Raw genomic sequence first — 14,966 nt, forward strand, 5'->3', positions numbered from 1 at the left:
TTCTTCTTCTTTTTTTTTTTTTAATTTTGAAACAGGGTCTTGCTAAGTTGCTGAACTTATGATTCTTCTGACTTGGCTTCCCAGTCTTCAGGATTATAAGCATGCAACACTGTACACAGCTGCCCAATATGTTCTTGTCTACAACCTGAAGTGTATTTACTTAACCAGTTATACATAAAATTGACTTCCATACTAATTAACAAATGTCTAGCCACATAAGCTATTAGGGAATTGATATTGTTAAAGAATAATTCTAAAAATTCAAATCATAAAATTATACATTTCCTCTGCTTAAGTTTTAAGTCTTTTACACCTGCTTTGGATTCTCCTTATTAAGTTCATTTTCATTTCTCTTTTATCCTGGAACTTCAAGGAATATCTCTTTTAAGATGGCAACAATGAACCACCATAAAGTAGTCATTCAACCAATGAGACTAATGTGCAGATACTCTCCATTCTCAAAGAACATGCATAGAAAATGGATGGCATTAGAGCAGATTATGCTAAGTGAAGTTAGCCAATCCCTAAAAAACAAATGCCGAATGTCTTCTCTGATATAATCGGGGGTGACTCACAATGAGGTAGGGAGGAACAGAATGAAAAGAAGACTACCATTAAATAGGGAAAAAAGGCGGGAGGGAAAAAGAGAGAGAAGGGGAGTTGCACAGAAGATGGAAGGAGAACCTCATTGTTATACAAAATACATATATGATGTTGTAATGAGAAAAAGAAAAAAAAAGTGTAACATTAGATTGGATAGAGAGAAAGGATGGGAGAGGAGGGAGGAGTAGGGAGGATAGGAAGGGCAGCAGAAGAGAATAGACAATATGATTGATGTATGTACATTCTATGTATGTATTATATGTCAAAATACATTCTGCTTTCATGTATGACTAAAAAAATATAAAATAAAAAAAGAACATGCATAGAAGCCATTATTATTCTCGTCTACCCAAAGATTTTAAAGCAAGAAAAAACAATCTGATTTCACCTCCCATTAACAAACATGCTATTATTTTTCTCATCTTAAAACAAATGAACAAATTAAAAAAACGACACCATTTCACTTTTCCTTTTATTTGTTCCCTCCTGCTCAAAAGTTATTTTTGTTGTCTAAGTTCTCAATTCTTTACCTCTTAAACCCATGCCAATTGGGTTTTTACCCTTTACTTAAATCTCAATGATAGACTGCCAATGATCAATTCTTAGTTCTTTTTATCCATGATCTAACAATGGCAGTTGACACATGTGATCTTTCTTGATAAACTTTCTTTTCCTGGCCTTATAGACACAACACGTTCTTTGTGTTTCTCTCCTTTTACTATGGCATCTTCTCAATTTCCTTTGTCTTACTGTTGGAGCACTTAGACCTCTGTCTATAATCTCCCTTTGGGAATTCATGTAGCCTAATGACTCAAATATGGGCTATATCCTAATGACTCCTAGATTTGTTCTTACAGACCAGATTTTTCATATACCTCCACACGGATTTCTAACAATTCAACTTTAACTCAACATGTACCTAACTGAACTTCGACTCTACTCACAAACCCATCCACTATGACTTCTTCCATCAGAGCTGACAGCAACTTCATCTTTTCATTTATACAGACTAAAAATGTTGGTGTAATCCCTGACTCTTCAGGACATTTTATCAGCTCTACCTTCAAAATATATTCAGAATCCAACTACTTATTAACACCACAGAAATAGTTTCCCAACTGCCCTTTCAGGATCATTTAATCTGAAAAAAGTCTAACAAAGTTTTGTCCCAATAGCACCAGAATCACCTGGGAAACTGGCAGAAATGCACATTCCCAGACCCAATCCAAATCAGAATCTCTGAGGACTAAACCCAGTAATCTTTTTAAATAAGCCTTCCAGGTATTTCTGATGTATAATGAGGTTTTAGATCTAATGTATTAGTAGCTAATAATTGCCACACTGCTTTTTAGGAAATAGATTAAATAGTGAATTTTTTAACAGAAAGATATCTACTTTACACACTTCTAATTAAAACATAGAAAAAAACATTCATTTGCCACAATTTTTACAGAGGTCCAGATGTTTTGAATACAAAGGTATACTTTCATTTCTATATAAAAAAAACATTCAGAGAAATCTGAGCAGATACTTTTCATAGATTTGTTTTATTTTTTTGCCCCTAATCTTTAAACCTGTTTTACTGATACTTAATTTGATGATTTTGTCACTTTTTCACATTCATATTCAATTGTTTATATAACTTTGAATCAATTACATGAGCATAATTGGTATAGACATATTTGAGGGCAAACAGTGGGATCTTGATAAGAACACAATTGAACTGGAGAAAGTACGCAGAAAGCTCCAACAAGCCATGAAGAAAATTTAATCTAGACAGCTAGTCAAGAGGTGGTCCTTTTAAATAGCCTCCTTTGTCTTTTAATGGTTCACTTACACTGCTCAACGTTAGTTGAATGAAACGTTGAATTTTGACTTTTTATATTTTTTATATTGCTATATCAAATAACCTATTTTTTGGTGTTGATGTGAAAATTATTACCATCGCTTACTTAAAATTTCTCTATATTAGCTTATAACATGTGCATACAGGAAATAAGATTACTTTTAGTTACTAAACAGATATTGTTGCTTTTAAAACTTTTTTTTACCTGGCATCCTTCTGTTGAAAAGTCAATTGGCTGTCTAATCTCAAAGTAAGTAGCTGCTTCTGGTGAAGTGCATCATTCAGTTTCTCCTCTAATTCTTCAATCTTAAAAAGAGAATAAGGTGTTCAATTTTCAAATTTATCATACAGAAAAAACCTTTAATTTGAAAAAAAAATTAAAAACTTTTAAAAGAAACATAATAAAAATGAATAGAGGGTTTCTTTTATAATGGTTTGTATCTACAGACTGCAAAGTCGGCTCATACTATGGTTTGAAATAGTTGAGTGGCATATGGCTTTCTGCCAGACTATCATAAGACTATTGTTTTCATCTTAACCCAAGCTTCCCAACTGAGCAGCTCATTGACAACTGGGAATTCATGCTGCTGTCTTGCCTAGTTATTATTTCTAGGCCAGATCCAATATTTGTATTTCAGATCCATTAATCTGGCTACTATACATCTTCAATTGACTAGGACATGGGTGAGGCAATGAATATTCAAAACAAAATGGACAGCTGACCTTACCTAATTCTTTTTTTTTTTTTTTTTTACAGAATAGTATAAATGTTTATTTTCTGTATGATTTACTTTCCTATCCTGTTTTTACAATATAGAAAAGTGTATTTGAATAGCTCTAGTAAATATAAATTTAATCTTTCTACTTTGGGATGTAAATAGAGCTAGAAAATTATATACCCAACCCTCCCCAAATAGTCTTTTAAAATTGTTGGATTAATGTGGCTATTAATCTTGTTCAGCAATTTGATGCAAATGCCTAAATACAAAAAGTTGTTTAGTAAGTACTACACAAGAAGAAAAAGGCTTAATTCTTTAGATAGCTTCTTGAAAATCAAAAACTAGTAGCATTTGATTGCACCTTCAAATTTTTACAAGCAAGACATTCTTAAGCAATGCCATCATACATAATCTACAATTGTAATCAAAATTTCACAAACATTTTCTGCACACTGTATATAAATACACATCACAATGGTGCAATTAGAATTAACACAGAATATATACAAAATGAACAAAGTTTAGGTTCAGACCAAAAACTTATTGCAATCTTTTGAAAAATAACTTCATTAGATATTATTTTATCCTCTTACAGTAATTTACATTTATACAAATTTAATTAGACATACTAGATTGAGGTGCTAAGAATGTTTGCACTATCTACATTTAAAGTTACTGCACTATAATTTTATAAATCCAAATTTCAAAAGAAGGATACTTTAATGAATAACGGAATCCTCTTCTGGATTACTTAATTTCTATTGCCTATATCTTGCATGTTCATATGAACATATATACACACTTAATACATACAACTATAGAGTCCTTATAGGAAATGTAATGATCATATACTAATAATTACTGAGGATTAAAGCACCTAACAAAACGCCTGAATTCCAACATGGTTTTTTGTTGTTGTTGTTTTGTCATAAAATCAGGAGTCCTATTAAAAGGCTCTTAAATTCATAGAGTTTTTAAATTACTGAAAATGATTTAGGTAATTTCAACAATTATCTGAAAACACACGTACCTTCAGCTTACCAAATCACTGGCTAAAAATAATGGCATATTAAACATCCCATATAAAAAAAATCCCACTATAATTTTGAATGCTTTGTTAGGCAGCCCATTTGAGTAAATCAATTAAGAGTCGTGTATTGGTTTGAAAATTTTCTGTTCAAAAGTCTACAAAGAAAACTGTAGAGATGAAAAATCTTTCCCTAAATTCACTCTCTTACAGCTTTTTATTCCTTATATCTCCATTCAAGCCAAATTTTATACTTGATAGTTATGAGAGGATCTACATTATCACTACATAATGTTTACTTCTATTCACACATACCTCATTTTAACAATACCCAGCAATCACTTCAACAATTTATTATTTCAAACACATACCACCTCTGAAAGACAATGGAGACATCCTTCAGCATGTTAGCCATTCCTCATTATAGAAAAACTGCCCATCTTTTGAAAATCACTTACTGTCCCTTAATATTTTGTTTTCTTTTGTTCTGTTTTTTGGAAAATATAACTTTTAATTTTAAAAGTGTGCCTGGGGATTACTTCCCCTTCTAATTTATCAAAGTGACAATAGCATATCCCAGAATTCACCCTAAAAAAGCTAATTTTTCTTAAGAAGATAGCACTTTTCTAAACATAAGATGTCGTCCAAATATGTTCCATAATTTGTTTATGTAGACATTCTGTCTATGTTTATTCTAAATCTAGAACCAAAGAATGACTTGGCAATACCAATGCTGCTTTGGTTTTTTCTACTGAACAAAGTCATACAACGCCATACATTATAAATTATATCATAGTAATTTATAAATGTTCTTTGCCAATAGAATCAGAAGGATAGAACATCTAATTCTTAAGAAACCCAAGTAAATTAAAAATCTATATAATACAATAAAGAAAAAATTTTAAAAGAAAAATTCTATTTAGAAGGGGCATAGAATTAACTAAGATTTAAAATGTACTAATTTCCTCATTTAAAATTTCTTCTCTTTCAATATTATAATTTCAGGTCTCTTAAAACAAGGACTGAATTCAAATACAGTAATTGTTAAACTATCTTCCAGATAGTCAAGCATCCTTAAAATTTCTGTACAGGTTCATTTATCAGTCTTGTGCAAGAGTTAGCAATTCATGGCACAAGGGTCACTTTTTGCTTTTCCTGCAGAGTTGATGACGCTCATCAAACATCGTCCGAATTCCTCAAGAATCATCCGCTCTGCTGCTGCCTTTGATTTTCCCTTCTTGTCTGCCTGCTCTGCCTGGGCGAGAAGGCAATTACATGTGGCTTCAGCTACTTCCTTAGTTACAAATGTAAATGGCAACTTTCCTCCTCCACTATTCAAAGCCGGTGTTGGCCTAGTAAGTAAGTCTGAAATCTGAGAGGATAATTTCGTCTTTGCTGCTGTTTGTTGCTGCACCCTTACTTCAGCTGCATCTGCCAAATGCATCAATGTCTTTCTTTCTGGGCTTTCTTCAAAATTCTTACAGCCAATACATTTACATATTGAGGAACACATTATTTTTGCCTCATAGCATTCACAGTAGTTTTTAAGACATCCTGATCGTTTGCAATTACATCCTTTGCTGTGACGTCGATCTGATTCTCCCTCCTTTCCTTTCCCTATCTTAGGCTTAAAAGCTTCTGGATTTCTGTCAAGGCATGCCTTTATCGCTTTTTGCCTTTCATTTTCATGTTCCAAATTGTTGTAACAATTAGTACAGTTGCAATTGTTGCAAAATTCGCCATTTGCAAAGCAGTCACAGTACAATTTCAAACACAGCGATTTTGTACAGTTGCAGGGTTTTCTTGGCCGACTGGCAGATTCTGATGGAATTATGCCATTGAATGGGAGTCTTGCCTGGGTCTGGATACCAGATGTTCCAGTAAAATTAGAGTTGCTTGCTATAGACACATATGAAGACTGCTGTAGCTGAGTAACGTACTGAGCTGGAAGCACTGCATAACCCACATTCCCTGTTCCTGGAGCTGGTACCAGGACAGTACCTGGTGGCAGGTTAGTGAGGTTGGGCTGGATCTGTGGCAGTGGGGTGGCAGGCATGATAAGCCGTTGCTGTGGTTGGCTAGTAGTTACTATTTGTGAAGTTGGATTGATGGGTTTGGGGACAACTTGTTTGACAGCCTGAGCTTGGACAAATGGAACTGACATCCGCACTGGGGTTGTATTAACAACCACTGGCTTTGCTTGCTGAAGAGGCTGAGTGTTTGTACTGGGATTCTGACTAACTGGTTGGGTTGAGCTACTGGCTGTTGTGGCAGTAACAAGTCGGACATAATGAAACTTGCTTCCATGCACTTGAATCTGCTGGACATTGGGAGCAGTTGCCAGAGGAATAATTGTCTTAAACTGTGATGTGCTCACTCCTCCAACAGTGATGGTCTGCACAGCTGATTTCACTGCCTTATTTGGCGATTTCAAAGGTGAGATGGCTATTTTATTTGGTGTCTGTGTTGTAGAATTTAAAGTTGATCCAATAACACCACTTTCTGATATTGTAATGGTCTTTGATGGAGTTCCAGGAGTAGACTGTGAAAGAACCCTACCTGCAATGACTGATGGTGATACTTGAGTTGTCTGTCCTGTAACTGCTTTACTATTAATTGGTTTTGCAAAGATCAGCTTCGTGATTACTGGACCACAGGTTGGTGTTCGAGGCTTCTTAGCAATCTCAGCTGGCACCACCTCCATGATCGTTCTCCTGCTAGAAAGGTGATCAGGTGCAAAACCGGCGGCGCCGCGGCCTCCTTCTCGCGCGGCGCTTCCTGGGCTCCCAGCAGCCGCGGCGGCGGCGGCGCCTCCGAAACACAGACCCGGGTTTGTTCAAAATCACGCGCCCAGCGCCATTCCACCGCTGCATCCCATAATACCGACCTTACCTAATTCTATATTTGCTGAATCTCCCTAGCGTCCAAAGTAAAAATAATAAATAAATAAATAAATAAATAAATAATATACATTCTGTTTGATATGCTTGCCTAGGTTACTGTAATTCTTCATTGGCTTCCCTGCCTACGGTTTTACCAACTTTCCCAACTATCTTCCTTTATATTACCTTTTTAAAATGATGTCAAAATTTTACTTTCCCTGAATCTAACCAACATGTCATGTGTGTATATAAATGCAACAAAGGAATTATCTCTTTCATGCATATGTAGAAAGTACCAATAAAAAACAAATAAATAAAGGTGTGAAAGGAAGAACAATAGAATAGACAGAAAAAAGGAGGGAGAAAGGAGGGGAGGAATGGGGATTGAAATCAGATTCCTTTTATGTAAAATATACCAAAAGGAACCCAAATATCATGTATAAATATAATGCTCTAATAAAATAATTTAAAATGTACTTTCCCATTTTTAAATTCTTCAGAAGAGCCTATCTTAATAAAAAATTCTAAATTTTGGAGCTGGGGTTGTGGCTTAGTGTTAGAGTGTTTGCCTAGCACATGCAAGGCTCTGAGTTCGATCTTCAGCACCACATAAAAATAAATAAATAAAAATAAACGTATTGTGTCCAACTACAATTAAAAAAATATATTAAAAAAATTCTAAATTCTGTGGTTAATACAGTAGTCTTTCTTGATCTGACCCTTCTGAACCACTTCCTTTGTCACTAGCTTAAAGGAAAGCTGTTACAGCCAAAATAAATGCTTGCCATTTATATTGTGTTTCCCTTAAACTTCCATTCCCTAGGATTTTATTCTTAGTCTATTTATAAAACTCTTTATTCTTCCCTTTCAACGCAGGCAATTCTTTTTTGCCCTTTAAAATAGATGAATTTGTGGACTGGGATTGTGGCTCAGTGGTACAGCGCTTGCCTAGCACAGCAGGACCTGGGTTCAATACTCAGCACCACATAAAAATAAAGGCATTGTGTTGTGTCCATCTACACCTAAAAAATAAATATTAAAAATAAAATAGATGAATTTGACAGTCCCTAGTATATTCAAGTAAATCCCTCTTGCAACATCAAATTCCTCTTCTCTACTGGATCATTCTTATTATTAAGCAAATACCAACAAAACAACAAATAATGCTCTCTTCATCACACCACACCTTCACTCCAGTATCATTTTTCTGCTCCCCTTCAGTGTAAAACTTCCATACAATTTTTGTCCCATCCTATTCCAGTGACACAAAATTCTTTTGTTTGTTTGCTTTGTGGTACTACAGATTGAACCCAGGGACACTCTACATCTATGTGCCACATCTCCCACACTTTTTAGTTTTTATTTTGCGAGAGGGTCTCGCTGACAACGCTGACCTTAAACTTGTGATCTTCCTGCTTCAGCCTCCCAAGTAGCTGGGATTACAGGTGTGCACCACTGTATCTAGCCACAGTAAAATTATGCTTATCAAAGTCCAAAATACTAAGCTCAATGGCATGTTTATCTCACTTGACAGAATGACCATACAAAGCTGACCTCTCTTGTTTAGCTTCCAAGACACTTCTTCTTCTGGTTGTCTTCTAATTATACTGGATACTCTTATGCTCCTCAAGCTCCTTTGCTGGATTCTCTTCTCTGCCTCATTTCTAAATGTAGGACAGCCCCTTGACTTGGCCCTCTGCTTTCTTTAGGTAATGACATTCAATTCCATGGCTTTACATGCCATCTGTATGCTGAGGTATATTTCATAAGTAGATAAATAGTCATGGACCCTCCCCTAGACTCTAATAGCCAATTCCATTTAGGTATCTAATGAGAAGCTAAAATTTAATGTGTTCTAAAGAGAACTTACATTTAATTCCCATATCAGTTTCTTCCCACCGCTTCCATTTCTCAATAAATGGTTCTAGTTGAAGCAGAAACTCACCAACCTTACGACAATTCCCTGTCATCTCCTTCTGCCTTATCTGTTCTATTACTTTTGTGCCATTCTGAATAAAAAAATCAGGACATGTAATACCACCTGCCTAAAATCTGCCAATAACTTTTCTGACTACATAACCTAAACAAACAATGGCCATGGGTCAAATCCAGCTCTTGTCTTATTTCTGTGTGTCCTGTGAACTAAGAATAGGATTTATAGTTTAAAAGGTCTAGGAAAAAAAAATGAAAAACAAAACAGAAAAACAAAAGGCAAGAACAAAGAAGAAAATGTGACAGACCTTATATAGCGCAAAAAGCAGAAAATTCTTACTGTCTAGCAGTTACAGAGTAAGTTTGCAGATGCAATCTCCAAAAAAAAGAACCGTCATTGCTACATTCCCAGCATCCTGTCTCAAGACTGCATAAAAAAAAATACAAAATAACCATATTCCTCATAATTACTATGTTGCAAATCAAGGATATACATTACCACTAGGAAAGAATTCTATTTTTTCAGAATTACAACTTTTACAATTTTAACTAACTTCTAAATTAAATTCCTTAACTCAGTGACAAACTGCATCCTTTCATTTTCTAAGTAATAAGGAACCCACAAACTTCTAACAAGATATAAACAAAACCAGTTTCTGCATGTGAAAACTGATAGGCAAGAAGAATAAAGAAATAAAGAAGTGGATGTAGGTGTCAACGAATGGGGATAAAGTGAAAAGCTAACAATTTTCGACTATCAGTTTAGCCTGGGCAGCTAGCTACCTTTCTAAGTTCTCTCTGACCTCATTCTCACTGATCTAGGCATAGATGCTTTTAAGTTTTTCTTAGATCCTTTGTTTCTATTTTTAGACAGAGAAAGCAAATCAGAATAAGTAACAAGATCAAAAGAACTATAAGTAACAAGCTGTAATAAAGTCAAACATTTGTAATGCTGTGGCAGATGTTAAGATTCACATATTTTCTAAGTCAAAATAAAAGACCTTCATGAGTAGAAGAAAAAAATCATGACTTGCCTTCCAATATTATCTTCCTTCTTTCTGACTTAACTATGGATTTTTATTAGTTAATACAATAAGTCCAGTTAAAAACTCACACTTCCTAGCTTCCAATCCTTTGCAGGCAAGGGTGGTCAATGCTATACAGTTCTAGTCAACTGAGATAATTGGCTTGAACTTCTACTTCTAGGAATGCTCTTTAGAGAAGACTGATCCATTGGCACATTCCCCCTTTTCCTATCACCATTTTCCTCATTACTACCTGTAGCTGTATACAACACTGGAGGCAGATCAACCACCTTAAGATTTTGAGGTGGAATATCATATGCTAAAAAATAGCTGAGCAGAAGATTAAAAGGCACTTGGATTCCTAATAATGTCAAAGAATAATCATACCAGGCTTAAATTATTTATTTTCAGATCCTATAAAGAAAGAAAATCATGCACTGAGGTAGCAAAAAGTTGGAGGCAATCTGTGTGCCTCATACTGTGGGTGAATGGACTGGTAGATACAGAGAATTATGTTAAGAGTTAGAAGCTAAGTAGCAGATGGGTGTATAGTAATTCAGATGATTTTTAAAATAGCTAAATAAGGCTGGGGTGTGGCTCAGAGGGGGAGTGCTTGTCTAGCATGTGCAAGGCATTGGGCTTGATTTGCAAAAATAAATAGATAGACAGATATTGAAACAAAAGTAAATATATTTTAAAAACAATGAATTGTTATGATTAATGACTATTATGTGTCATACATTTAGGAATATAGCTAACTTAGTCTTGTACATTTGTAGTCCAACTAGAAAACTACCACCAAAAACTATATCAAGAACTGTGGAGGCACAAGAATATTAATATAGTGCCAGCTACAGATAATTACATTATTTACAATCATAATGTGTTTTTATCATATACCAGGTGCCTAAGAGCTAACATACATTGATTAATTTAATCCTCAAGATAATTCTGTGATATAAATACTATTATAATTTTACAGAACATCAAGGAATGAAAAAGTTAAGGAATTTGCCCCAGGAAACTGGTAACGATGGAACTGAATCCCTAACTATGTATACTTAAAATTTTGGCTGTTAACTAGACAGTCTCTCATGAATCAGTCACCATTTCTATAGTGTAACACATTAAAAAAAAAATAAGAGCAGTGCCCACACCTGCAATCCCAGGAGTATGGAAGCCTGACGCAGGAGGATCACAAGTTCAAAGATAGTCTCAGCACGTTAGCAATACCCTGTCTCAAAATTAAACAAACAAACAAAACCCAAAACCCACAAACAACCCCCCCCAACAAAAAACCCCAAAACAAGAAAAGCTATTTAAAACCAAGCACAATATAAATTGAAAACAAATAAAAGAATTAACCAAATAAAATGTAATTGTGGATATGGTATATAATTGTCACTTAATGAAATATTTGTTGATTGAGTGGATGGATTAATAAATGGGATATTAACTCAGGCTTTTTCAATGAGGTGTACTAAAGGAAATCTTGAGAGAGAGGAATATATGAGCCAATAGCACTGTGGGAGTGTATATGAAGTAAAAGCAATAGGAGTAAACTATTAAGGACAGGAAACCACTGGATGCACTGATAACGTACCAAGCGACCTAGAGTAGGGTAGGTGACTGTGTAAATAAAAGGAAGTGTTTGGAAATTCACTTTATTGGAGTATGGGCTTTAGACTTCCTAGGATTTGAATCCTGTCTAGTTCTACCACTTTTATCTGAATGGCCTTGGGTATGTATTAACCACTCTGTGGCTTTGTTTCATCAAGAGAAAAATGGGGTTCAGTTATATATATTACATAGAGGGGGTAAAAAAATGAGAATACTATTTTAGTGGATAACAACAACCAATACTGTGTGCTTAGTAGGTGTTAGAGTCTGCACCCCAAATTCAGATATTGAAACGTAATCACTATTGTGATATTATTAAGAAGTGGAGTTTTTGTAGGGGGCGTGATTAGGTTGTATGGGTGGAGCTCCATGAGTGATGAGTGCCCTTGTAAGATACCTCTGAAAGCTAGCTTACCCTTTTGCCACGTGAGGACACTGCAATAAGTATGCAACCCAGAAAAGGGACAGAACTGGACTACACTGGACACCCTAATTTTGGACTTTTCAGCTTCCCAAATTATGCAAAATATATTACTGTTGTTTATAAACTACCTATCCTCTGGTATTTTGTTATAGCAGCTCAAATGTTATAAGGCACTAAGTAACAGTACTAGTCTAACTTATTTTATTGACTCATTAATAAGATGGGTTATAGAAGACCCTATCCCCTCAAAAGAATCTATATTTCAAAGGATTTATGAGGCATAAATAAAACCACAAATAAAAAGCTCTTAGAAGAGTGTCTATGCACAAAATAAACTCAATAAGTGTTAAATATTAAATTTAAAATATTAATTTTAGAAAAAGCTTACCTAAATTACTTCTCTACTTTTTCGAGATTTTAAGGTTTGAGACAACTTATTTTACTACAGACATATGGTCAAGAAGTATTTCTACAGGACACTAAAGTATGTTAGTGTAGCTAGACAAGAACTAAAAATGAAAGACTGAATTAACAAGGAAAGGTATAAATGAAACAACAAAATGGAGGAGTAGAAAGAGCTGGGACCAGGAGCACCATTGTAAACAAAAGATTTTCTTGGAAACAGAAATAGTAACAGTAAAGAACTGTCTCTTATCTTTCTGAAATCAATGTATATTTCCTAGGGCTAGTGAAAACTTTACCAGGTCTTACAAAAACAACTTTGAACTTGTAAATAAGCAGAAAGGGCCAAAAACCAAGGACTAGAATATTCTTATTTGCATGGCAAACAACACTTACTAAAGACTATGGTACATGAGTTTATGACTCCTTGTATGACATAGTAACTATCAAACAGAAAGTCTCAGTAACTACCAAAAGAAAGAGAACAAAGAATTCAATTTCTAGGACAAGGACAATACAGATTCAATAATATAATCATGCTCTTGACTCTTCCTATCCAACTAGTCACGTCATGGTCAATGAAGCAGAAACAACTTAGGTAAAAATTATACCTAAGAAAATAAAACTTACACTGCTAGATTTTAAAAATGGAGCCTACAGAAGTAAATTCATCTCTGTTCACATTTAAATCACTCCATCATTCAAAACTCAAAGTATTAAAAGGCTTTCCAGGACAAGGAATATAAGTGTATCATTTTAAGTTCAGATAACATACATAAATTTTTTTATTTTTATGCAGTTTAAAGATGATAAAGAATGTAAATAACAAAATGTACACCCGGTCTTACCTTTGTAAGATAATCCACTTTCAAATTGTCAATCATCATATTTTTCTGGGATAGTTCTATTTTCAGTAATTGAATATTATGAAGTAGTTCTTTGCGTTGAATTAGCTGCCTGGTTATTTTCATTTTACCCTCTCGCTCTTCTGACGAGGAAATATCATCTGTAGGAATTGTTGTTTCTAAGCTAATATCTTCAGATTCCAGAGAACTGGAGATATTTATTTTTTTGAGCTCCGTAGGAAGTTTTCGAGACATCTTTTATTATGGGCCAGTTTTCTTTCCCAATTTAATCTTCTGTAGATTAAAAACAAACAAAAATTTAAATATACCAAAACATTAATAGAAAGTAGAGAGCATTAATGAGGTACTAAGAATTCCTCAAATAATTAAGCAATTTGGAAGACCCCAAATTTAAGACAGAGCACTACAGTAAATTACTGCTAAATCAAACACAGAGTAAATCCTACTGTGAATTCAGCTCTTTGAATGAAAAAAAAAAAATCCTGTGGCAAGAATCCTATTCTGAGGAAACAAAGAGATGTACAAAATGAAGTCCATTAGTACCCCAATATGCACCCATTAAAAGCAACACAATCTCAAAGAGAAGAAGAACTGTCCCTCTAACAGAATCACTTCTGAGTTGGTCAGGTAAGATTATACAGATATAGGACTTAAAATTTTGAAGAATTTGGACAGGAGTAGTATAAAAGGGAAATCATGCAGGCATTAGGTGGGAATAGAGGTGGAAGAAGTGTGAACAGCAGCAGAAGACAGTGGTAGTGCAGCTCTAGCAAATCCATGAATTTGAACAGTGATTCGCCCCGACTCCATGCACCCTAAAAAATCAAGACTGCTGACTTAAATGTCATATTGCGTTCGGATTTTATTCTACAGGCAACGAAGCAAGACTGAAGAGTTTCTAAACGGGGAAACAATGAGAAAAAACATTTTAGATAGACAAGCTAGATCCCAGAATGAAAACAAGAGTAGAAGAGAAAAATTCGTAGAACTAATAGAAGAGAAAATTCTAAGTAGAACGTCTTACCTTTTTGCAAGAATTTTTAGCCACTTTCATCTTTAAATACTACAGGATAAAATAAATTATTTATGATATTGTATATTTCAGGTTTTCTAAGCCGGATTAGGAAAGAGGTGTGTGGAGGGGAAACACTAAGATCGGCCTCCTTCCTCCTCTTTAAAGAGAAGGGAGATAAAGAAAGGTAAAAATCAAAGGCAAATCCTCTTCTGAATTACGAAGGTTCAGAGCCCAAGACTGCCCTGACCATTTGGTGTGACGAGTAAGCCCCAAACTTGGCAACCTCGGAGAATTCCTTGCCCCACGCAGGGAAGAAAGGGAAACTGGTAATTGCAAGATACCTCAAAAGCGTCAATTACTCCACATCCACGGGTGGACCTGCCACCACCCCGACTCTTCCAGGAACCGAAGGCTTCTTCAGTCAGCAGCTCAGGGTGCAACCCCTCAAAAAGGAATCGCCGGGGACCGTTAAGCGCAGTAACCAAGACAACCACCACCGCGAGCAAAGGAGGACGGAAGAAGAGGCGGTGTGCAAGGGCCCACGCCACCGGAACCCGACCAGCCAGGTACCTTAGGCGCGGGAAGCGAGGCAGTCTGGGAGCTGG

At 35.2% G+C, this 14,966-nt stretch overlaps 2 protein-coding genes across 4 annotated transcripts in view; both read right to left on the minus strand.

Annotated features, from left to right (window-relative positions):
* Positions 1–14,946, minus strand: part of Pibf1 (progesterone immunomodulatory binding factor 1) — a 232,488-nt gene extending 217,542 nt beyond the window's left edge. For 2 of the 3 annotated variants that reach the window (XM_058580979.1, XM_058580978.1), the window contains exons 1-3: positions 14,703–14,946; positions 13,329–13,619; positions 2,655–2,755 (exon numbers count right to left, since the gene is read on the minus strand). In XM_058580979.1, coding sequence (XP_058436962.1) covers positions 2,655–2,755; positions 13,329–13,580 — 353 coding nt within the window. In that variant the 5' untranslated portion in view covers positions 13,581–13,619; positions 14,703–14,946. The remainder of the gene's footprint in view (positions 1–2,654; positions 2,756–13,328; positions 13,620–14,702) is intronic. The other variant, XM_046449462.2, reaches the window with a different exon arrangement.
* LOC124095983 (protein lin-54 homolog) lies at positions 3,184–9,643 on the minus strand. Its single transcript, XM_046449463.2, has one exon. It carries the CDS (start codon positions 6,897–6,899, stop codon positions 5,313–5,315), a length of 1,587 nt encoding a protein of 528 aa, XP_046305419.1. The 5' UTR covers positions 6,900–9,643; the 3' UTR covers positions 3,184–5,312.
* Positions 14,947–14,966: the final 20 nt, after the last annotated feature.

The sequence above is a fragment of the Marmota monax genome, unplaced genomic scaffold (assembly GCF_021218885.2).
Source record: "Marmota monax isolate L192 unplaced genomic scaffold, Marmota_monax_Labrador192_F-V1.1 WCK01_AAM20220418_F8-fsc00137, whole genome shotgun sequence".
In the NCBI taxonomy this organism is placed as follows: Eukaryota; Metazoa; Chordata; class Mammalia; order Rodentia; family Sciuridae; genus Marmota; species Marmota monax.

Coding starts and splice junctions, on each gene's coding strand:
- LOC124095983 (XM_046449463.2), bottom strand. CDS start 6,899: ATGGAGGTGGTGCCAGCTGAGATTGCTAAGAAGCCTCGAACACCAACC.